This window comes from Takifugu flavidus, chromosome 5 (genome assembly GCF_003711565.1).
Source record: "Takifugu flavidus isolate HTHZ2018 chromosome 5, ASM371156v2, whole genome shotgun sequence".
Taxonomy (NCBI): Eukaryota; Metazoa; Chordata; class Actinopteri; order Tetraodontiformes; family Tetraodontidae; genus Takifugu; species Takifugu flavidus.
The window spans coordinates 8933244-8957849 of record NC_079524.1 but is presented as its reverse complement, the minus strand read 5'-3'; the positions used below and the strand labels follow the sequence as shown (position 1 = coordinate 8957849).

At 44.3% G+C, this 24606-nt stretch overlaps 1 protein-coding gene across 3 annotated transcripts; it reads left to right on the top strand.

Annotated features, from left to right (window-relative positions):
* The first annotated feature begins 108 nt into the window (after positions 1-108).
* Positions 109-24257, top strand: oxct1a (3-oxoacid CoA transferase 1a). 3 transcript variants are annotated; one of them, XM_057031874.1, is made up of 17 exons: positions 119-480; positions 1314-1425; positions 1813-1903; positions 2676-2811; positions 3195-3344; positions 3480-3586; positions 4078-4138; positions 11079-11186; positions 11343-11457; positions 11865-11959; positions 12504-12552; positions 12728-12800; positions 13801-13876; positions 19477-19566; positions 20302-20382; positions 23451-23552; positions 23646-24257. In XM_057031874.1, the coding sequence occupies exons 1-17, from the start codon at positions 376-378 to the stop codon at positions 23679-23681; spliced, it is 1587 nt and encodes a 528-aa protein (XP_056887854.1). In that variant the 5' UTR covers positions 119-375; the 3' UTR covers positions 23682-24257. The 3 variants fall into 3 exon arrangements, with proteins under 3 accessions (XP_056887856.1, XP_056887854.1, XP_056887855.1); XM_057031875.1 differs by having other exon boundaries at positions 122-480; positions 1317-1425; XM_057031876.1 differs by lacking the exons at positions 20302-20382; positions 23451-23552; positions 23646-24257 and adding an exon at positions 14231-14283 and having other exon boundaries at positions 109-480; positions 19477-19565.
* Positions 24258-24606: the final 349 nt, after the last annotated feature.

Genomic DNA, 24606 nt, shown 5'->3' with positions numbered 1-24606 from the left:
TAAAAAGAAACCGTCACGTGAGTGCAAGATGGACCACGTGCGCGCAGGATGTCAACACGTCATTGCTAATGTTTATCTTACGTCGCATGGAAGTGGGCCGATCTCAGCTCTCTTTATAGTCATACATTCTATGCATTAATCAGGTAAAACTCGGCCTTTTGCGTTTTATTGCACGGAGGGGGGTTAACTTTAGGCATAACATGCAGCCTCTCGCGCTAGTCCATCCTATTGGGGCGTCAGCCAATGTCCTCGCGGCGCTCGCTTTTGCCACGTGAGCAGCCGCCGCTCTTACGTAGCAGTTAGCCTTCACCGCCGCCGCCGCGCCCCCCGCCCGCCTCTGCTCCTCCGTACGAACCCCGTGTGCAGCTCTCAAACATGGCGGCCTTCAGAGCGCTGTGCAGGACGGACAGCGTCTTCTTCAGAACCCTCTCGGGCTGCAGCAGAGCCAGATTAACCTCCGTTCATCTCCAGTTGAACAAGGTCGGTACTGAAAGGCTGCCCAGTAACGCACTGGCCTGTTGACCATTACAGGGAGAAGCTGTGCAATCCTAGAAGGTCAGATCGGGGGTAAACAGACCCCCCCCCCCCTCTTTGTTGTCAGCTGAATTGCTCAAAGTTTAACAGATGCTTTTTTAAATAGTAGCGTTTGGCATATGTATGTATCTGGGCCTCGCAATACTGCTGGCTTCACAAACCCTCTGTGTATTTGTTATTGCATTTTGCATTTTTATTTGACCACCTTGTGCATTGCATGTGACACATAACGTTACTTTCCAAGTAATAGATAGTATGTAGGATCTCGCATACCTCTAGTATTTTTTCATTGAGTCATAATTGGAGTGAAATATACCCCTGGCTGTTCTTTAGAAGTGCATATAAGCGTACAGGTCAAGGAAGGATGGACTTTAGTCATGCAGACCTGTCCAAGAGTGTTAGAAGCTGACCCCAGGTCTGTTGCTAGTATCTGTAAACGAAATTACAATACAGTTGGGACAAACTATTAATAAATATATCTTAATGATTGGAGAGCTTGGATGAATACCAACGATCTGATAAATGATGAAAGGGGCTTTTGAGTCTGTTGGGTTAGAGCTTGCCTGTGAACTGCCCGATATCTTCCTTATTTTGTTGTGTGATTTGTTCAACGGTTTGCTTATTTTTCCTCACCCATTACCAAATAATCTGGTCCAGCAGCACTGTGCAAACAGCAGCGTTGCCCTCGGGTACACGGGCAGTTGTTAATCAAGACTAATATTCTTGTGTGAGGGTAGTCTTTGATAAAGTAAATGGTTTACTTTTCAATCCGCTTTCAGCAGACCTGCAGCTGTTACTTCTCTACCTCGAACCAGAGAAGCTCACAGTTCTACTCTGACCCTTTTGAAGCAGTCAAAGACATCCCAAATGGAGCTACAGTCCTAGTGGGAGGTGAGATGGGGATTTAAGGAGTGAATCCTAATGTTTTGTTGGGAAACTGCATGACAGAATGTGTTGAGCGAGCAGCAGTTTGTAACTCTGTGGCTGATCACTACCAACGTAGCACCAACACATTCCTCTGCTTTTATTTATAGTCCAGTTATGAGTGATGTTGCTAAATATTTCCCAGCGTGTCACACTGGATAAATGGCTTATGGTTTTCTTTTAATGCCATCTGATATTAAACATTACCTTCACATGCGAATCCACTTTTCCTTTGGGTGTGTTGTCTTCATGGTAGATGTTTCATGTCTCTATAGCTGCGGCTTATTGCATTTTTCATATTTTGCTGTATTTACAATGACCTGTTTAGTGATCTCCATGTTTATTCCTACTCAGGTTTTGGACTGTGTGGTATACCTGAGAACCTTATCAACAGTTTGTTGAAAACTGGTGTGAAGGATCTTACTGCAGTCAGTAACAATGCAGGGTAAGAGAGTGTGTGTGTGTGTTTATACTTTACATGCAAGGCAAGGGCCTTTGTAGGTTATTCTATTGTTTACATTGTCTTCAATGTCATTGCATTTAAAAAAATCTGTTCTGTGAACTGATGAGAAAGTTGTGGTTAGACACAAGTTACCAAGTTGTTTTCGTATGTCCGGAGTCCTTGGAATGGTTAAAATTTACTTGCTCAGGTGACCAGTCCTTCAACGGTGAGATGGTTTTAAAAGAGTTGGCCATTATTGTGTAATTGGATGCAGTAAGTCTAAAGGTCCTTGTATTCTAGGCTGACATTGATTGTTCTTATTTACAAAACCAGGTTAATTTTATGCTTCCTGAACTCATGAAACTAGGGTTACATTTCCAGGCTGTGAGGGAAAACTTGGATGCAAAGGATTGTGATATTAGTATAGATCATAAACAATGAAATTAAGTGTGTCGGAAAGCTGAAAACTCCAACCTTGATCGGGAATATTTCATACGTCTAACAAACTCAACTCTATTGAGCCTCTAAACACTGCTGCATTGTGGGTAACATCAAAAGGGATGAATGGGACTTGGTGTTAGAGTGCTCAGCTGTGGCAGGACTGTGTTTTCTCTGGCCTCGTCTTCTTTAATCCTCTGCTTCAGTAACGCTCAGTAAAAAAAGCTGGTGAAGATTCTTGGAGGTGCTCTGTTCAGTAAGCATTTAGTAGGAAGCTTTAAAAGCGTTCAGCTGATCACTTGTAGTGTCTCTGTGTTTGTGCCTCTGGTTGATTCAGAGTGGACGACTTCGGACTCGGCCTGCTGCTCCAGACTAAGCAGATAAAGAGGATGGTCTCGTCCTACGTTGGAGAGAATGCAGAGTTCGAGCGGCAGTACCTGGCCGGGGAGTTGGAAGTGGAACTGACGCCGCAGGTGGGCCAAAGGTTGCCAGGGGCCGTCATAATGACCACAGCCATGCTGTAATCTCAAAAAACACATACTGGATGTTTGCATTGCAGTTAAGGTTGTCAGTAAGTAGAAAAGGATTTGTCAATACAAAGAAAGTATAGGTAAATATTAGTTTTTAGCTTCCTTGCGACAGTGGGGTTTACTACTATCTCTGGGACCAGGAACAGTCTTGGCTAACAGCTGGAATGATGCCCCACCAGCAGGCCTGCATACACAGCTCGGTCTCTACCTTGAGTGTCTATCCTTTATTGATTCCGGGGTGCCTGTTTTACAGTCGGATTTGCAGCTGCAGTTTGCATTCATTTATTGAAAATATTCTTTTAAACCCACCATGTCCTTCCTAACAGGGGACCCTAGCAGAGAGGATCCGGGCTGGTGGTGCTGGAGTTCCAGCCTTCTTTACAGCCACTGGCTACGGAACACTGATCCAGGAAGGAGGGTCTCCTATTAAATACAACAAGGATGGCAGCATTGCTATTGCCAGTGAGAAGAGAGAGGTAATGGGGTTACTGGTGTGGGTTGGAACACACTCAGCTGACTTTTATCCATCCTTGTAGAACATACATCAGGAAAGGCAGAATTTGGCAGCCTCTAATGCCTTTTAAATCTGATTTTTTATTTTATTTTAACAGGTAAAAGAGTTCAATGGCAGGCACTACATCATGGAAAAAGCCATCACTGGAGATTTTGCATTGGTTAAGGCCTGGAAAGCAGACAAGGCTGGAAACATTGTTTTCAGGTAAGGTTAGGAGGAACGCGGGCTTGAATCATGCTGAAAATAAAAAGCAGGCAGATTTATCAGTTTCATTTTGCAAAGGACTGAGCTTCTTTCTGCTTCCGAACATGGATGTGTGCTCCCGAGCTGCCTGTGTTTCCACAACAGTCTGCAGATCTGGGGACATGTGATGGCATTGACTCGTGGATAGTCTTTGGAACAGTCCATTACCAAACGCTCCACAAACATGACGTCATGTCTGTTTACACACAATCATCAACACATTTCTGAACACAGTTTAGACTTATCTACATCCACAGTTCAAATGCATTCATCTTCAGGAAGGTCAATCCCACCAAACTGTTAATGTTGGTGTTAAAGTCTGACCACAAGAGGGCAGTGTCGGCCGTTCAAGTAACTGCTACAAAGCCTTTACACTGCCCTAATTATTATAAAGTAATATTTGCTAATACGGGTTTGTATTTGTCTCCTCTGTCATCTTTTCTTACTTTCAGGAAGACAGCCAGAAACTTTAACCAGCCCATGTGTAAGGCAGCCAAGACCACCATTGTAGAGGTACGACCTTCCAGAAAACGATGCGTTTGCAGTAAACTGACATTCTCAATGTTGGAGTCGCTATTTTAAATTCTGCACTTGAGATTTTTTTGAGCGAATTTCCTGACTTCAGTTGAACAACTGATATTCCATGTAGCCATCCACACACAATGTGACAACTCATGCTAAAATGCTAATCTGGGCTAATTGATCGATGAATTTGAAATGAAACTCTGAACACAACCTCACGTGTGTCATCAAACTGACAAAGTCAAAACTGTAACACAGGAGAATCTTTTTTAAAATGACGGTCGTTCTTCGGGCAGCTGTATTTATGTGGATTCGACAAAATGTTCACATCTTTTTTTCACTTTACTAACATTAGAGTCAATCATTTGTAACTTGCCACCTCCTGTTAGTTGGCTGTTGTCCTGTTGACAACACGAGCTAGCAATGTGCTTTGGCCTTCATATTGACGTGCCCATGATACTTCTCCTGATGAGCGTGTGGCATGATGTGAGTTGATATATCTGCCTCCAACAGGAGTGAAAGGTAAAGCTCAGTAATGCTATCAGAGTATTGTAATGAAACCCTAATTGTGATGCTTGAAGCCCTCTTCTCTTATTTTGGAACCTGACTTGCCTTCCAAAAATGCAAATTCTTCCTCTGGCATCCACGTTTAAATTAGAGCGTGTGAACGTCTATTCTATTCCCAGTGTGTGTCTCCGTCTCCTCCAGCTCCTGAACGCACACATGACTTCACACCTCGGTATAAACAAACATTTAAATTGGAGAAAAAGACCGTGTGAAAAAGACTGTGAAAACCTTCAAACTAACTGGAATTCAATAAATGGTCCCATTAGCTGGAAAGGTACCAGTTATCCCATAGTAACCACGTCCAAGCTTGAGTTTGCGGATGACTAAAAAGGCCTAAAACCAAATGGGGAGAATCAATATTCTCTCTGTGGACCTCTAGTGCCCATTGATTCCTAAGCCTTTTGTTAAGTTGTACATAGCACCTGTACAGTATTAATTGGCCTGAAGCAGCAATATTCTGTCACATGTAACCACGGTAACCGCCCCTGAAGGTAATGATATCTCAATCAGTCCTGCAGGTCTGAGTCCTGCTGCTTTAATAGTGCCGATGCCTCCAAGGATTATTATGGGTGCATGAGACAGGTGTGAGCGGTGATGAAGAGAGTGACACATCAATAATAACACCTCTGCTCAGGGAGCTCTATCACAACGTGCCAGCGTAATTGGATTACGGTATTTCACATTAATCTGTCTGCGCCCAGAAAAGGCAACTTTAGCGAGGGGACGGGATGAAACAAGGTCCCGAGAAGCACATTCCCCAAATTTCCAGATGTGTTGGCAGGACGGTTTTGATGAATTTTCTCCGTCTCGGCTGCGGCGAGGCGGGGGAGAGCCAAAATGATTTGACAAGTGGAAAGGAAAAACGATATGCAACAACATCACAAGCTTCCAGGATGCGCCCGACACACTTCATTTAACAAGGCCTGTGAAAAAGCTGGAAACACAAATAGCCTTAGAAGGCTTGTGGATGCACAGATGCATCCATTTCATATTCATTTAACAAAGTCTGAACCAGTGTTTTTGCAATATTATTAATATTCCCATTGGACACCTGTCACATACTTTAATTCCCTCCTCATTCATCTCAATGTAGCTTTTAAAGCACCAGTCAGGGCGTTTGTGGCATCGGGGCCTTCGTTTTTTACAGCACCTGCTGAATGCTGCGCAGGCAACAGAGGAGCGATATCGACGACAACCCTGCTTATTGGTGGCAATAAAAAGACAGACACCAACACCAGATGCCCATTAAGCAGCTTTTTATCTCTTCGACTAAAGCAATTACTTCCTCCCTGAAAACAATTTATCTCAGAGCGCCAGTGCGTGTTCAGTCATAAATCTGGCGCTATATTGTCAATATTGGCCCTTTTGTCTTATTGACCTAAGAAGAGACTGAGAACCAACAGACGGGGTCAGAAAGTCTCTTGTGAAGAGTTCAGACCAGCCTGCAGTGAGCTCCCTACAGATGTCCATATAACTTGCTCCTGGAAACATCTTTCTCTGTAGATTATCCCAATCCAGGAACAGTCGGGCTGAAAGCGAAAGAATTAACAATCAATAGGTTGGAGAGATGGGGCTTTTCTTAAAAAGCAACAGTCAACCTCATTCTAGAAATATTGAAAGCAAACATATAGTCTAGTATTTTGTCTCATACATAGTCGGAGGATTTCTAGAAATCGGCCCGTCATAAAAGCCAGATTGTCACCCATACATCGACTTCCACGAGAGCTCCTGCAGGATTTTGCACGGTGTCATCACTCCACACTAGAAGTTTGCTCCCTCTTCAGCTGCTCCAGACGACATGTGAATCCATGTGGCTCCTTAACACGAATCGTCACAATGGGTCAACTTCAGCACCCTTTGTTTTCAAACCCCCAGCCGGGAGCCGCTCATCATACACCTACAGCTTATTGCTGAATTTGAACTGTGGAGGGCGGGGAAGGGTGCCGGAGCGTGAGATGACACGAAAGCACTTGGAAAAATTACCAGATCATCACCAGTTCCCGCCACGGTTGCTAGGCAACCCAAGCCTGCTATTCAGCCGTTGAATGTTCACGGGTATTCAACTGGTGCGCTTATTCCCTTATCGCTGGTCTAGTGAAAGGCACCGGTGCATTGTGGGATACAATGCACCCAAGGCTTAATCTAAGCAGCGGCTTTTGTCCTGAGACGATCATTTAAAGTCAAAGTCGGTGACTTTGCTCCCTCCCTGTGGGAATGCAGCATAGCGGTGTAGTTGTGCAAACAGACGGACAGTCGCACACGCGATTTAATCTGCGGATGCATGTGTGGGCGTATTTCTTTTAAACAGGTCTGAGGTGAACTTGATTAGCTTCCACAGTGCATTTTATGTAAAACCTGATGATTATTTATTGTTTGTGCCTTGTTTTGACAAAATATAGGTATCATCACGGCCGATTAAGTAATTTCCGCGCCATCACAGATGCCTTGTTAGCCTGCGACTGGAAACCTGATTGCGATCGGTGCCCTTGATTAATTCTATTATTCAAGCTGATGTCGGCAAATAATTAAGACTTCGGCGCATTTGGCATTTGGACTGGCTCCAGCATTCCCACTGTGTCATCGCTGAGTTGAAATTTCACTTTTAAAGGTAAAAAGCCCCCAAATTACTTTAAAAATCTAGATTATGTTATTTTACAACTGGTGTTGAAAATGACTAGTAAAACATCGCTGCAGCAGCAGGGATGTATCAATACATATTAAACCATGCAATCAAGTCTGATAGCATTAAATGTTAGATTATATATGGTCTTATCTATTAACAGAAATACCTCGCTGCCTGCTGTGGTAAAATATCAGCATTATTCAGCAAACACCACAGTATTCTACCCTCCTCCAGGACAGCTCAGCTGTGATGTGTGCAACCTTGGTGCAGAATTTTAATACTGTCATTATACTGTTAATTAGTTTGCAGAAATGGTTTTAAAGATGAATTGTGGGGAAAACCTGTTTCAAATTGCACTAGAAGGCTGTAATGAAACATTTGAGTTTTAGATTGAAGCAGAAATGAATTCAGCTCTGAAAGTAAACAGAGAGAAGAACAAGGGCTTTAGGAAAGGGCAGATTTATTGAACACTGGAGATGGCAAATTTACATACTGACTGCATGGTCAACATTCCCTAGTAGCTGTCTATCATCTGCGCGCACAGGTGAACAGAGTTTTATATGTTCTTTGCAATGTAAACATTGCACAGCGAGTGCAGCTGCAGGTGTCATCTGAAAATAGTGTATTTTTAGTCCCCGTAACGCCGTCCAGGTTTGCAGTGGCTCGCTGTCCCTCCCGTTTTCCAGATAGGATAGAGGATAAAGACTGTCAGAGGCAAAGGCAGCCTTTCATGGGGGAGAACAGATTGCTCACCTTGTCAGTATTCTGGGTTGGAAGATAGAGCCGCAGCTCAGCACCAAAAGTGGCAGCAGAGCTCAGCCAAGTGGCCAAATACACAGCCCTGCGCACACACACACACACACACACACACACACACACACACACACACACACACACACACACACACACACGCACACATCGAGAGGAAAATGGAATAGCTAAAAATACACAGGGTAATGACAGTGTGGTGTCGCTGTCATCCCCGTGCTCTGATAGTTGTAGCCATGGTATCGCTCATACTTGAAGGACATGAAGTTAAAATGTTTTAAAAAGAATGAATCTTAAATTGAAATAAAAGGCCAAAAGGCTCCTGCTTTGTAACAAGGAGCCCAGAAATTACCCACAAATCACGTCTGTTGTTCTTTTAGCATGAGGTGTTAAAAACTGCACCATGTAGTTGATAAATGATCACGTTAGATCACTAATCAACGCAGAAACGGTTTCATACGTTGCAGAGATCAGTCTAATTTTCTTCTCCTGATTGCCAGCCAGGAAGCAATAAAGAAAATAGCCCCTGGGTGCTTTTGACTTATTAACATACTGTTTCACCTGCAGTTGGCATAGACACAAAGTCAGCTAGGTGTGTGTGTGTGGGGGGGGGGGCATTGGAATTACAAATATGATGACCTTAATAATAGATAACCTGCACTGACGGATAGAGTCAGCCAAAATTAACAACTTTCACTGACGAGTGTTGGGTCAGATTGTGCAGTCAACATAGTTGCTGTGTGAGAAGCACGCTGGTGGTTTCCCTAATGTGGTCAGATGTAGGACCTTGGGTGGTTTTGGCCGAGCCATCAAAGGTGTTAAAAAGAGGTCCTGTTTGTGACAAAGAGGAAGCTCCGTTGGCGACCTTGGAGGCTGTGGATTCTTCCATTTTGAAAGGAAGGAGTTTAGCAGAGCTCACAACCTGCAAAAGCCCCATCTCTGCATGTTCTGACCCTAGGTGGCTCTTTGATTCCTTCTAATCTCCTGCCAGCTCACTTCTTCTCAGCCCTTACTGATGTCTGCAGACATGGGAATATCTGAATTTCGGCTGGTTTTGTCTCCATATATCTGCTCATTTGCTTGTGTGGCTGTGCTTTATTTAATTTATGCTGTATTCTTTTAATAGCGCCTTGGTCCCCATTCTGTTTGAGCTGCATCTGAGCGCCACTGCAGCCGGAACACATCACCTGGATGAAAGGACCAGAGTTTTTTTTTTTTTTAATGTGGGAGGAACATTTAAATTGCATGAGCTGGTTATTGTGCTCTGACTTTGCTTTAGAAGGCTAATTGAAAATTGAGTTGAATGAAGGGTGCCAACAAATAGATGAGGGAAAGAGGTGTGAGCTGCTATTTTGGTTTTTATTCTGGACTTGGACTGGCGCATTATTCAATACCTCAGACAACATTTGCTAGTGTTGCAGATGGAAACTCATTAAAAATGCCTCTCAGGCACGTTTGCAGTTCGCCTCCCCATTTTACGACTCCAGCTGTTCTATAATATGATGAGCCCGGTCCTGTTTGATAAGGATGTCTGTGGAAATTATCATTCTCACAAAAGACAGATCAAGCCCTCCAGAGAAAGATGTGGGCGGATGTGTGGGACTGCTCCATCAGTCCTGTTGCACTGCCAATCTCATCTTCTCTGGCCTTGTTTTCACTGTGGGGCATCCGAGACCTGCCATAACCCAACCGAGAGAACCAGAAAAAGAATCTAAAATCACTTTACGCTCCTGAGTGGCCCTCACTCGCTGCAGACCAAAGCCTGTGTATCCATGACAACACCAAGATGGGATTCACTCCCAGCCATTGACTCCTCTCAGTCAGCGCTGAGTGCTGAGGCAGGAACTGGAGATATGGAGAGATTCAATTTAATTTGCTGCTAAGGCTGCTTGCCCCCCCATGTAAATGGAATAAATGGGTTACGCTCTGAACTACACTGCACTGAATAGTAATCCTAATGCTTGATTGTGGTCATCTTGTCTTAAAATATTGTGCAATTTTAAGCGAAATGCCCTTGTTTTCTGTCTGGAAAATGAAAGAGAACTCTCCAGGATCCCATTTATCATGCGTGCTGTTTTATATGTTGTCTTACTGCGATAAGGAAAAGAGCAAGGCAGCAAGAGCTAGTTGAGCCCACACATTCCAGGTGTTCAGGATGGAGGCTGTAAACCGGCTTCATGCCGGTCCCTTGTTACCTAAGGAGAAAAGACCAGGTGCATTTGTTCTTGGCTTTCTATCCCAGCCACGTTGACCCTCTCCACATGGATCAATAGCCAGTTTCACCCCCGCCACGCTAGTCGACAGAAATAAACTTTCTGGATGTTACATATGCCACTTCCCCTGCTAATAGCATGCCAGTTCAGCTCTCTCAAACGACAGAAAGCTGTAATTTTGTTGGTGGAAGCTAAAATGCAGAGAGAGTTTAAGAGCCAGTGGCTCAACGGTGTTTGGTTTGAGCCGAGTTCTTTCAGCAGCGACACGCACTCCTAACACACACTAATTTCCATCCCCTTTGATCAAGGTTCAAGCTTTGTTCTCTGTAGTCGGTGTGTCATCTATTGGCACTGTGTTTTCAGACAGGCCAGCTCCAGCTGCACAAACACATTTAGTTATCACTGGAAATGTGGCTGCGGCCATCTCCTCCGAATGTTAACCTTTTCCTCCGTGGAGATGAGAACGTAATATGTTTTTTTAATCCTGCAGAATCCTATTTGGACAACAAACATCTCCTTGTGTTTCATCTTTGCTGTTCAGAGCTTCGTAAACTCCAGCAATCTCCAGCGGTTAGCCGGCGGGACGGCGAAAAGAAAAGGAAAAAAACTCTTATGTGTTGAATTTCACAGCTCAAAGGCAGAGGTTATTTTCTGGTAGCGTAGTTTCATCAACGCGTGCCGTTATCTGGGCTTTAATCTGAAGGGTAGCCAGACGTGTTACAGGTGAGGGCGGAGCTCATCATTCTGCATCTTTGCTTAGGTGGAGGAGGTGGTGGACGTCGGGACGTTTGCCGCAGAGGACATCCACATCCCCAGTGTCTATGTTAACAGAATTGTCAAGGGAGGCAGCTATGAGAAAAGGATTGAGGTAAAAAAATAGAAACCAACTGAGTTGCGTTGCATATTGAACATACAGTTCTATTATTGGTCCGTTTCGAAGGGTAATAGCCAAAATCTCTGTCCAAATGTGTCCCCGTACTTCCTGTTTCCTCTCTATGTTGACCGTGCCTCTGCATGCTTCCAGAAACGAACAGTGAAGAAAAGCCAACAGACGCAGCCCAAACCGAAGAAGGACTCGGACATCGTTCGGGAAAGGATCATTCGACGGGCTGCTCTAGAATTCCAGGATGGGATGTATGGTATCCTTCTACAGAAAAACAAGCACCCAATCCATAAATCTTTTCCCCGCTGATTACCAAAACAGGTCTAGAGAAACAGAAACCCTGACAGATGTGCATTATCTTGTGCTCATTTCCTCATGAATAATAGCATTTGGTTAAGTTGATTATGCAAATCCTTGATTTCTTCAGCGTTACCCATTTGCATGTTACAGTCGCAGCGTTCGCCTTCCAAGGTGAACGCGGCGTCAGTTTTATAACGCGCCGTCAGCGATTAACCACAGCGTTTCGGATTAACATCCCCTCAGTTAATTTGGATGTCGTTAATTAGTGCAGTGCCGGTTTCCGTTCGGCAGAGTTTTGTTCCTTGTTACACTGTAGCTGGTTTACATTGCAGCTTGGTTGCCGTCTTTAACCCCCGTGTTCAGCCAACCTCGGCATCGGGATCCCCATGCTGGCCAGCAACTTTATCAAACCAGATATCACCGTCCACCTCCAAAGTGAAAATGGAATATTAGGACTGGTAAGATGCACGCTCGCAGCCCCGCCTCCCTCCAGGCATCAGTTCTTTGAATTTCTCATCCATTAACAACCTTCCCATTTTCCCACTGTTGTTGATGCTGCAGTAAACAGATTTACATGGAACTGCACTGTGGGTTTAGCATAATGAAACGCCAGCCAGTACAAAGACTGGTTGCTGACTGCGTTTGAAACGTGCCGGACTTGTCATTTAAGACATAATGCACGCTTCTTGCCAGCTCCCATTCTCCTTTTCATTATGAATCGGCTGTAGACGAAGGCTGTGGATGCTTCTTCCAGCAGTTCCAGTTTTGTCTGAATGTACAGTAGGCCCTCTTGCTTAAAAGGCTTCTTTAAACCCGCCATACTGTCTTCCCTCCACTGCAGCCACAACGTTTGCTGCCTTTGTTGAACGCGGAGAAAATCAATGTCTCATCAGAAAAATGGGATGGCGTCTCAGCCTCCCATTGTGAGGTGGCTGCCCAGGTCCATTGATGTATGCGAGAGCACCGCATTTGTGACTGACAGTCTGTCTGTTGTTTGTCTAGGGCCCGTACCCCACCGAAGACGCCGTGGACGCAGACCTGATCAATGCTGGTGAGAGCTGTCTACATACGCACACAGAATCAAATAAAACAACTTAAAAGTCCTGTGAGGTCACGTTATCGTTACACCAATAATAGAGCGTTTGCTGAAGGTTTAGCTGTGTACATCGCCACTGTTTCCTTGCTATGATGGATGAATAATTTATCAATAAAATAAATCATTTCAGGGAAGGAGACTGTCACTGTGCTGCCTGGGGCGGCCTACTTCTCTAGCGATGAGTCATTTGCCATGATTCGAGGGTAAGCCCTTTTGTTTATGAGATTCGGAATCTTGCTGACTGTCAGCTAAACATACTTAAATCTACCAATACCATTGTGTTTTCCTCTGTCATGCATGGTCTCTGCCATTCACCGTAGGCTTGCTGCAGACAGCCTGCGCTGAGCCTGCTGTGAGTTCAGGTTAACCACAGGATGTAGCTCTGATTTGTACGCCTGGATATTAACAAATGCCTTCAATCACCAGCATAAGACGTTAGCTTTGCCAATATTCCCGAGGTCCCCGGTTCGTATTGATTCGCCAGCTGTCTGAGATCGCCCACCCGCACTCCCAACACCGTCAGTTCTATTTGTCCACCCAGTGGAAATTCAATAGTGCTCATGAATAGCTCTGTCCAGTCACACCAGTGGGGACCAAACAGAAACAGCCCGCGTGTGTGTGTCTGTTTCTGGCTTGCGTTGGGCAAACACAGTTAAGTCTGAAAGTGCTGTGAAATAATAGCACCACATATGGTGAATTGTGAGTCCTGTTCCCTTAAATCCCCCCAACAGCGTCTTCTTGTACTGTGATTATATTGTTAAATTTTCCCTTATTTATTGCAGAATGTATCACTTCCTAGCCTGCATTTGCGTGTCTCCTCACACCTGCTACCCATTTCTGCATCCGCCGATGGAGAATGGGAATTTTTAAGGGGCTTTTTAATTTTCCTGCAGGTTGCCTGAACAGATTTCCTGGTTTATTTTAGTTCCCCACATGTTGTAATGGTGCTATAATGGTGCTAACCGCATTTTAGACATTTAACCTTGCAAGACACACGGGGGAAAAAAGGATCATTAAGGAGAAAATGCTGACTGCACTGGCCTTCAGTACATCATATCATACATATATCATGCAGCAGGTTATAGGGAAACCTGCAGATTTAAGGGCTATTATTGTGACATTTCTTTTGTCAACATCAACACTCCAATTTTTTCTCTGGCTTCTTGGGTTGATTTGTGTCATCGTTTATTTTTTTACCCCCAGAGGTCACATCAACTTGACAATGCTGGGGGCGATGCAGGTGTCAAAATATGGAGACTTGGCCAACTGGATGATCCCAGTAAGTTGCTTTATTTTTTTTTGCCGGTGATGGCACATATCTCTTCTGACTTTCAAATCCTTACCCTTCAAAGATGATCTGTGAGGGACACCAGCTGAGCCCTCGCTCATATAAAACTCTTACGGCGTTGAGTTAATGGTTCGTATCAAAGCACAAACCAGGCAAGGACAAGACGAGAGGCGCATGTTGTCGTGCAGCAGCTTGGCCTTCTGATTTGTTAATATATGTTTTAATTGAAATGTTGGATGTGTATAACCCCCAGAATCCCCTCCATGTGAGCAGATCAGGGGATAAGAATTGTTTATGTGTACAGTAATGTCATGGGTAAACGAGTCCCTGCAACTGTCTCATCAGGTCAATTGGTTTCAAGACCACGCAGGCCCGAGTCCTCCTTGGTGATTACTAAGGTCAGAAGCCCATTAAAAGCCCTATGTGGGAGGGCACCTTCAGAATGCCCCCTGACCACAGTGGTTTCTGCTTGACTGAAGTCCACAAGGTTGTTTCATATTATGAGCTCCTCCCCTCAGAACACAGAGAGGACTGAAGATATCTGGCTTTTTATTTTAAAAGCAGAATAATCGAGAAACAGATGCACGGTCCATCTCTGCTAATTATTATTTACTATCAAAAGTGGGTGCATAGCGTGAAATTGGAAATGTACGTAGGAGTCGAGGACGTGGTAATTTCAGCGTGATTATGCCGTTTTTAAGCATTTTTAATATGCAAAATGCAGATGACAAATTTTCCAGCCGAGGGCTCAGAAATGCCCTCGCATCTCCATTCAGCCAGAAACCTGTAAAAATAATAGATGGTGAGAAAGGGATAATAGAATAAAGGGTGGCATTTTGGATTTAGCGTGGTGTTTTATTAGTTTGCTGCCCAAGCTTTATCGTGCTTGCCTCATCACACGGCTCTTTCATTCAGCACCTCACAGATGACATAGACGCTGATATTTTCTGGCACACAGTGTCTGTCTATGTACCCGCCTTGACTTTCTCCCAGCAAATTTTGGCCTCAGCCATCTGCAGATGTAACACAATTCACATTGTAATATTTTGTTGCGTTCGCGGGGCCGTGTAAATCCCCTAAAACTAAGAGTAAAGAGAGAGACTGAATGTGTAGGTGGGGAAAAAATAGACTGGATTCTCTTTAAGTGCGGTGATAAATATTCCTGTCAGATGTATGTATGTTGAAATCTGTTTTTTTTCTCCTTAATATTCCTCAAACTGAGAGCTGAAATTTGCAACCCGTGAAAAGGCTCAGTATAACTGAATCAGTGCTGCGATACCCTGAGCTGTTAGTAGCTCAAGTGCTTATGTCAGGTCTTAATGACAGTTTTAATGAAAGAGCTGCTTAAGAGCAAAATGCTTTTGACTCACTTCCCCTCGCCTCACTGCTGTATTATTAAAGGATTAATCTGGAAAGGGGTTTTTAGTTTGCAATAAGGTAAAGCTAAGCCGTAGTTTGTCTAGTTCTGTAAATGTTACCTGACTTGTGTGCACGAGACTATGGAAGTGGTGAGCTTGTTATTTTAGGCACTTTCTGTGACCATATTTGGGTTGACAAAAGACGATGTGTTTTTAATAATTATTATTTATTATTTAGCCTCCATCATCACCATCTCCATCCGTCCGTCCGGCCTCCCTTTCTCTCTCCCTCGTTTATAGCCAGGTCGTTCCCAAAACTTCCCTCTCCCCCGGCCACTTTCCCCAGAAGAGCTGGAGCTCCCAGGCCAGCTGGGAGACGCAGTGCTTCCTGGTCTACACTTGGAAGTCCTTCTTAGCTTAGCTCCTTCTTTACCACAACAGACAGCACGTTTGTTTCTGGTTGTTTGGTTAAAATCTCAGACTTATGCTTCCTACCACTTCAGCAGATGGAGAAGATTTTAATAATGGCTGCGGAAAGTGATGGAGATTAGAGCATCACATTGATGTGGCTGAGGAGACCCAATCAACCGAATTAACCGAACGCTTCCTCTTTTAAAAGATCGTTCTTTTCAACAGGAATAAACCCCATTAAGAGTACTTAAAAAAGCAGAATCAGGATCCCATCTAAATGTTAATTAAAGACTGTGATATAAACTGTGGGTCATCGCTGATGTTTTAAGATGATAGATGACACTGTGTCCAAAGCACATTTAAATTTGACAGATCTATCTTTGTGCCATTTTCATCCTCGTCATTACAAGTCTGGGTGGCAAAGACTGTCGCAGTTTCACCTCCAGAGAGACGGTCGGAGGTATTTGTTGGGGAGACAGACTCAACTCGTTGCAAGAACTCTCGGATGGTGATGAAGGTCATTTTCCCCGCTGCATCTGCCTCTGACATGAAACAGAATTCTTTCATAACCAGGGAGGAAATTGTTCTCTGTTGTCACGGCAACCCCACCCAAAACACAAGCCGCTGATAAGCCGAGTAAAAGTTCAGGCCAAATTATGACTCCCGGGTTGATTCTGAATACATCGAGGCCACGGCAGAATAAATTGGAACACATTTGTTTGTTGTTGTTGCTTTTAAGAGCTTGATAAAGCAAATCTGTCCCAGGTAACACCTCGTCTGTCCCTCACATGTCATGATAGATGTCATATGAGTCGAGCTTTAACTGGAGAAGTCCCGTCTTATCTGGGTTCTGCACCTCCTGCCATCCCCCGCATTATTCCTCACTTTAGACAGTGTATGAACGGATGTTCCGTCACTCACATCTTCTGAAACACAGATCTAATTAGCATACGGATGGGTTCCTGTATATCTGCCCCTGGCAAGGATTAATTTCAAAGACATAATTCAGGGAGCCCGAAAAAGTAAAATTGCGGCTTCCAGGGTTAAAAAAAGAAAGTGTCTGTGGGAGCTGGTGCATGGAAATATTCCCATTACTCTCTAAGTGAAGGATTTAAAAGCAGTAAAAGTGCACATTTTTATAGGAGTAGCTGTATATGTAACATTACAGTTGTTACGTAATTAATCGTTATGTAATGTTATGTTTTTGCTCAAAAATTGACTTAGCTGCAATTATTTTAGGCGTTCTGTTGCTAAGACTGGGTTAGATAACTGGAAACAGGGTAAATTCAATTAAAAACCAGCGGGGCTACAGTCAGACCCGGACATTGAATATCATCAAAGCTGCGCTAATTCTTTAAAAATATTCGCCCACGCTGCTGTTGGAAGCCTTGGTTATTGTAGTTATTAGCGCTGCCCTGTAGCCAGGTCTGCGGAGAAGCAACCCCTGTATTTAAGTGGAAATCAGACAGTAGACAGTATGGCGCCCCGGTAGATGTAGTCTTTAGACTTAGGCTTTAATATTTGAAGTCGGACATGTTGATTTTTAATTTTTTTTTTCTCAAGCCAAGAAATCGAACTTTGGACGAGTGAGTAAAACCACTTTGGTAAGCTGGAATAGGTTATTAGCACATCCCATCATGCCATTTCATAAATGACTTTTTCATCGCGGAGTTATTGTGATAAGGCCGAGGTCTGCCCCACAAAGCAGCTTAGATCAAAGCGGGAACAGATAAGGACGCAGCTATGCCAATCCCTCCAACAATTTGGGCCACTGGAAATGTAAGCAATGGGGTCAAGTCGCACACACGTTATATTCTAATAGTTTTTTTTAATATTGCTGTAATTATTATTATTATTATTATTGTTATTCCTGTAAGCGCGGCTGCTGTCAGGTCATTAAATGTTTCCTGTCATTCATTCAAGACTGAATGCCTCAGAACTCTTACTGCAACTTCTTACAAATGGTCCTTGCTATTCATGTTCCCTATTATTGCTGTTGATGTAGCATTTTTTAAATAGACAACCGTGCTGCTGCAGTGGTTTGATAAGCATGTTGACTTTTCTTGCCGTAAATTGGAGCGGCAGGTCAGCATGTGGAGGTCTGTGTTGCCCTCCAACGATGTTCCTCCTCCGAGCACGGCCGACCCACCACAGCCGTGGTCACGCTGGAGAATCCTCTCCACGGCGTCTTTCACGTCCATCACATCACCCTCATGGAGTCTGTTTAACAGGCGGATTCTTGGACAGGAGTGGACTGATGGAGGTCACGTTCTACAGTTCTGGCAGTCACCCTGTTCCTCCTTACTCAAAGGAGCAAATGGCAGTTCTGCTCCTGGGTTGTTGCCCTCCTACAGCCACCTCCACATCTCCTGCTGTACTGGCCTGTCTCCTGGCGTCTCCTCCACATTCTCGCCACTGTGCTGGGAGACGCAGCAGACCTTCTGGCCGCAGCGTGTACGGCGACGCTGCACTATTCGAGCAACTTCTGTGGGCTGCAGATACCACCTCACCCTTACCTCTATTGGCGAGGGCGCTTGGAAAAATGTAAAACTAGAACCAGCCAGAAGGGATGAGGAGAGGAAAAGGCTCCATGGCCATCACCTCTAAAACCATTCTGTCATGCTGGCATCCTTTAGGTATGATGGAGCATGTTTAAGGTTGTGTTGTCAGCTGTCGGGAGCTCTCTCGGTTGATTTTCTGTAAATATAATCAACTACATACGGGATAATTACCGTAAAAGGACCCTCAGTCTTTGCTTTTCTCCACCATTTTCACCCCACCACCGTTCCACTCCCTCAACTGATATCTTCTCGTCCCAGCTGGTCTCCCCAGAGGCAGACAGTAGCCTGGTGATGCACCACACCCGGCATACGTGTCCCCTGGTTATAGAGCGACGAGCAGAGCAGCCTCTTCACATGATTGATGTCCAAATGGGATTTTAATCCAGTTACTCAGTCATCCCCCCGTGGCTGTATCTGCATGTCAGCAGTCCTGATTTGGAAGCTTCCTTTATTGGGAACAATGAGGGACAGGAACCCATTTCTTCACCCAGCTGTCAGTTTTAGTCTTTTGACCTTTCAAACGGCTGATTTTGAGCATTCCTTTTAACACTCTGAATAGAAAATATTTTCATTTCATTTTAATTTTGACTTCAGTACACAAAATTTTATTATTTTATTAATTTTATTTGACCAGCTCACCTAAGCAATTCTATTAAATAAATTGGAGCTAGTCTATAATATATTAAAGGATTATATTTGTGAATATCATAAAATACGTGTTCTTATATGGCTGACCCCCTTTATCCAGCAGGCTGGGATTCCAGGTGGTCCATATCACCTCTGAAAGTGTTCTCAGGACTCTCAGCATTAAGTTAGCATTGCTTCAGTCTTACCTCAGGTCAGAGCTCAGCAATCGTGAGTCTCCCCGTGCCACCAGACCAATTTCTTAGACCAGTTTGAAAGGTTTCCTGTTTCTCCCCGTCAGACTAACGACACAAGTATGAGGGTGAAGAATTTTTCAGTATTTTGAGCAGCCCCAGATATCAACCCCAGCACTTTCATTTCTTGTCTCTAATTGGCAACGTTTCGTGCTTTTGCCACTGTGACCTCACCACCGTTCTCTAAAGCTGGAGATCCATCACAAACTGTGCAGATTTCCTCCCTTCTGAAGTCTTGTTGGGCATTTTTCGTGCAAGGATGGAATTAGTCGGTGGAAGAGAGCAGTGTTTTTACAACTTTCAGTGGGGGATATAACTCGGTATGCTCAGAAATATTTTAATTATAGTTGATAAAATTATCGTTTTTATTATTGTTATTATAGGGTAAGATGGTGAAAGGAATGGGAGGGGCCATGGATTTGGTGGCGAGCGCAGGAACCAAGGTGGTGGTCACCATGGAGCACTCGGCTAAGGTGTGTAAACATGTTTGTGTGTGTGCGTGTGTTTGTGTGTGATTTACTGCCCAACAAAGCCCTTACAAAGGACTCAGTCCTTTCTTAGGAAACCAATTAAATTTCTCATTTTTCCCCCCCACTTGGGCTTCACCAGCTCACCTTGTGTTTGCTTCTAATGCTAATGGCTGCCATGACTCATTAGGGATAAATTTGTTAATGGATTTGCTTAATGCACCTTTAACGGGCGTCCTCGGCCCATTTTTAATGACACGCAAACCATTTGTTCAAGTGAGGCTGCAGTTACACATGAGTATTCCCACACGGCCTCCCGTAATAGCGGTTTGGAACCCAGCTAAAGCGTCAGGAAGTCCAGCCCAGTGTGACGCAAGAGCCACGCAACGCTCCGTATTCATAGAAGCAGGCTTTTTTTCCTGCTCAGGGGAGCCTGTCTGGTGCCCGGCTACAGAATATTGTCCAGATGGTGCAGCAGGTGGACATAAATTTACTGGCCTGAAGCCAGTTTCCTTTTTGAAGGTGGCGGTGGGGGGGGGGGTGGTGGTGGTGTCCTATGATCAATGATTTGTGATGGTCACATCTTGAATGCGTGCTTTGCTTTTAGAACGTGAGCACAACTAAGCAAATGACAGCGATGTACATGATTTACATATCACCAAACACGCTGAATATGTTTGATGAGCTCAGTTGAATGTCCCCCTCCAGTCATGTTTACTGACAAATTGCTGTTTATTTCAGGGAGGGAAGCACAAGATACTGGACAAATGCAGCCTACCTTTGACCGGAAAACATTGTGTGGATCGCATCATCACTGAAAAGGTGTGTTTTTCTGTTTGCTTTACCAGTTACTGCAATCATCCACTCCCATAGTTGGCTGACAGCACCTCAAACACATCAAAGCAGATGGAGCTACTGAAGATCTGCTGAGTTTCATTAGTGGAAGTGAATTTGAACGCGGGGCTGTCTGTGCTCCCAGACGAGTTGGCTTTTCTGTCACCGTCGTGCACAATCGTAGCAAATAGTCTGGGTTTGTATTTCCAGGACGACATATCTGAAAACGCAGCATGTGGGACCGTGGATGGTAACACGACTATCGGGACACTCGGGGATGTGACTGTCAGGCTGAAATTGGACCATAAAATCATGACTGGTCCAATGAGCTCCCATTTCTGTTGCACTACTCAGATCATGCAGCCAATTTCTGGCCTCACTATCCTTACTGGGCACATTTTGAACCCCAAATTAACAAATTTCTCTATCGAACATTGATGCCGTTTGCGATTCCTCCAAATGGATTCACCTGCGCTTGTTTTGCCTGTTATTTCTTTCCTGTCCATCTCCACTTCCTGAATGTACAAAAACAACAAAACGCAGGCACGATGGCAGAGACCTGTCACGTCGCCACACGCCATGCTTTGACAGATTGGCATGTTGCGTCGCACACTGGCTGATGGCAGGGGCATTAATGAATTTACCACTAATTCATGATTCATCACGATTTCTGTTGAGAAGCTTATCAATTTTGCAACATCTTATAATTTCCTAGCGGTTGAGTGAGTGGGCTGAGTGCTCCATTTATTTATTTAGTTGATAAGCCTCATGTCTGCGTCTGCCTCATTCTTTCAGTATTGATTCTTTGAATTTCCTCATACTGCAAACCACACAGGGCTTCGGGTAATATCTCGAGTTTTGTGATAACATGCGGACATTCTGTTGGAAGTTGGTGGATTTTATAAGTGCCGCACTATATAGAATCTTTACAAGCATGTGTGAGATAAAAGCTCTGCGTATTTTTGTACTTAATGAATGCCAAAATCCACATTGTACTAGCAAAGTGAGGACATTTTGGCTGGTCCTCGGGTTAGGTGAGGTTAGGTTAGGTTAGGGTTGGGGGTTAGTTGGGCTGGTTAGGGTTCATGTAAGGAGCTTGGTGATGCACCATGCCTGTGATCCTACGTATGAGGATGTGTGTCAGGCAAATAGAGCAAAGGTAAGAACGAGACCCCTCCCCAGTGATGTGGCTTCAGAACATGCTTGAAAATATGACCTATCAGCCAACGTCTTATTGAGCTGTCCCCGTCTTATTTTCCCCTCTGTCCTTTTATCTGCTCAGTCGCCTTTTGTGGTGCTGGTGTGACTAATAACTGTCAATATTCATGAAGGTTAAATCCCGTTTAACAGCCTCGGCGCCGCCTCTCTGATTTCATCACCTCAAGCCAACTGTGTTACCTGGTGGCTTATTTTGATGAATCATTTTACTGAGCAGCACCATACGATCTTACTGTATTTCCATTGTATCAGCAGGAATACCAAAGGTGGAATTCAGTGGTTTAACAGTGGGAGTTGCACTCAGAAGGATTTCTGTGTAAATTAAGGTAATTTACAAAAAACTTGACAAATGTACTGTAAATCTAAATGAGTTTATGCTCCCCCAGCAAACAATCAGTGCAAGTTTGGCAGTGTCTGACAAAATCTTATTTTTTTATTCCTGACTTAATAAAATATGAAGTTTGAATAAATCAATTGAAAGAAACCTTGTTAGACCCAAACAACATTCAGGTGTTTGAAAGTAGAAAAGAAGAGCCTATAAACCAAGTTTGCAGACTTTTTATTGGCTTTTTGTATTTTATTTTTTGCTACTACATTTATTGGCTTGTTTCATTTAAGACTTGGAGCTTTCCAAACTTCCTAAACACACCCAAAGATTGTGAAAGGAAGGTTGTCCTTCAGGGTGGGTGGGAAACCTGTGGCTTCACTGTTTGACTCAATCGTTCAGGGTTAATATGATGTAGGTTAAAGTGTGAGCGCCGAACAAAAGGTGACGTTGCAGTTTCAAAATTCACTCGTCATCATCTCTTTCTTACATTGCACCCACCGATCACGGCCCCTGCAGTGTTTTCTGCACCGCGCCTTTACAAAATTTCCAATTTTGCACTGCCGGGATTTGCGCGGTGTCACAATTAGGGCTGCATGTCAGCGTCTCTGTTAACAGCAGACCCCCCCGGTCCTCCTCGTGACGTTCCATCTGTCTCGCTATCCTGGAGTGAGATATCTGCCTCCTGCCCTGTCACCGCGCTTGTGCTCTCCTAATGAGCAGAGAGTCCTGACAGGCTTTGCCTCGACGTGACTGTGGCTGAGCCCGTCAGCCCCTGCTGAGAGCAGCTCAACTCGCTCAGCCTCCTCCCCGCCTTTTTTTTCATTGTGTGCATAAATATGGAAATTAGCATTACTATATGTATTACAGTAGTTTATGTTCTCTTGTTTTGTCTCATTGCTCTTCTGGAGAACAGACGACAGACGTGATCAGGTTTGATGATCTTAAAACAGGCTTAAAATCAGCCGGTAGGTGGTATTTGCAGCTGGTAGTTGAAAATGTCCACCAGAATGAAGCTTAACTAGCATATTTTGTATTTAAACACAACTGTTACATAGACAAAGGCAGAGGCGCGGGTCCTTTCTGAGCAGTGGTACCATGGTGACATTTGAGGTCTGAAATTTAAAGTTAACCTTTAAGACAGAGCAGCTCAGTACTCACTGAAGGTCATTCATTTTTCAGTCCTACGTCTGAACTCCCGTCATTCCTTCATTTCCATCTCCTCCTTGTCTGCTGAAGACCAGCGGCCCTGTAATTCCTGCTTCTTTTGACTTCTTTTAAGTATCAAACAGCAGAACAACTAAAACTATTCTATCTTTGACAGTCGACATTGGTGCAGTTTTGAACGGCCCTCTGAGGATGCTTTAGACCAACGGAATTTTGCCGTTTGTGGATGACACTAAAGCGGTGCTTCCCACCCCACCTGAAGCTCTGCTGTCATCATTTCGTGGAGGCCGACTACATGACATTTTACTTGATAATTCTTCTTTCTTTCTGTCTCTGTCCTCACCAGGCTGTGTTCGACGTCGATCAGACTAAAGGCCTGACTCTGATTGAAGTGTGGGAGGGGCTCACTCCTGACGATATCAAAGCCTGCACTGGCACGGACTTTGAGGCGAGTGGTGTTGCCGTTTGCCATATTTTCACTTCATTCACAAATTACTAATGTCTATATTGTCCTCCTTGTCCTCTGTCCGTTGCATTTTAGGTGTCTCCAAACCTGAAGACCATGCAGCAAATTTAAGGGGTCCCGTGGTGAATCAAAGATGTACTGTTGATTTTGCAGTTATCAGATAGATTTATTGATCAGGGTTCATAGAGGACACCTTGGGCCCTCTGTCTTTATTAAATGAATTGTTTCTGGTAATCTAAGTGCAGTTATTACCAAGTAATCCTCACACTGACTGACTAATGTATGATTTGTAGCCGAGTGCAGAGCCTGAGTCCTCGCTCATCACACTACTGCCTCTCAGGTCAAAAGGTCAGACCGTCCACAAGTCCACCTGGGTGAAGTTGAACAATGTTAAAAATGTTGCATATTTGTATGTTGAAAAGAACGAAATAAGTGCTTTTCCCATGTCACTCAAAGGAAAATATGCAACTTTTACTGTCTCTAAAAACCGCAGTACTATTTTTTGTTCTGTATTTTCTCATTTTTCCTCTTCAGACATGTCAAACCAGGTCAGCAATCACTCATTCTTGAAATTGTTACACTTTGACATTTGTCGGCTTTTTTTTAAATAAAAGGTCACAGCCAACTTTGCAGAGTGGAATTTTCCCCAAATCTCCATTTCTCAATAAAAAAAGGCTTTAAAAAGCAGACGACTGGTATGTTCCAATGTTTGAGCTCCTCAAATCACACGCTGCTGGAAAGTGGACGTCTGGTTTGAGAGTGATGGCTTGTGACACGCCACAGGTTACCGCCTCCCGCACATGCCCGCTTTGCTTACTCTGACATTCTGGATGCGATTCCTCCGCCAGAGTCGAGAGGCGTTGCTGTTACCTGAGGCTTGTTACGTCACCAGTGCCGCTGGGCCCCACGGTTCAAGAAGACGGGTTGGATCGGCCCGTCAAGCGGAAAAATGGAAGGGAATGACAGGGGCCGCCGCCCCCAGCTGATGATGAGCACACCCCTCCGTGAGTCAGAGTGCTCGGCGTTTATCCGACTG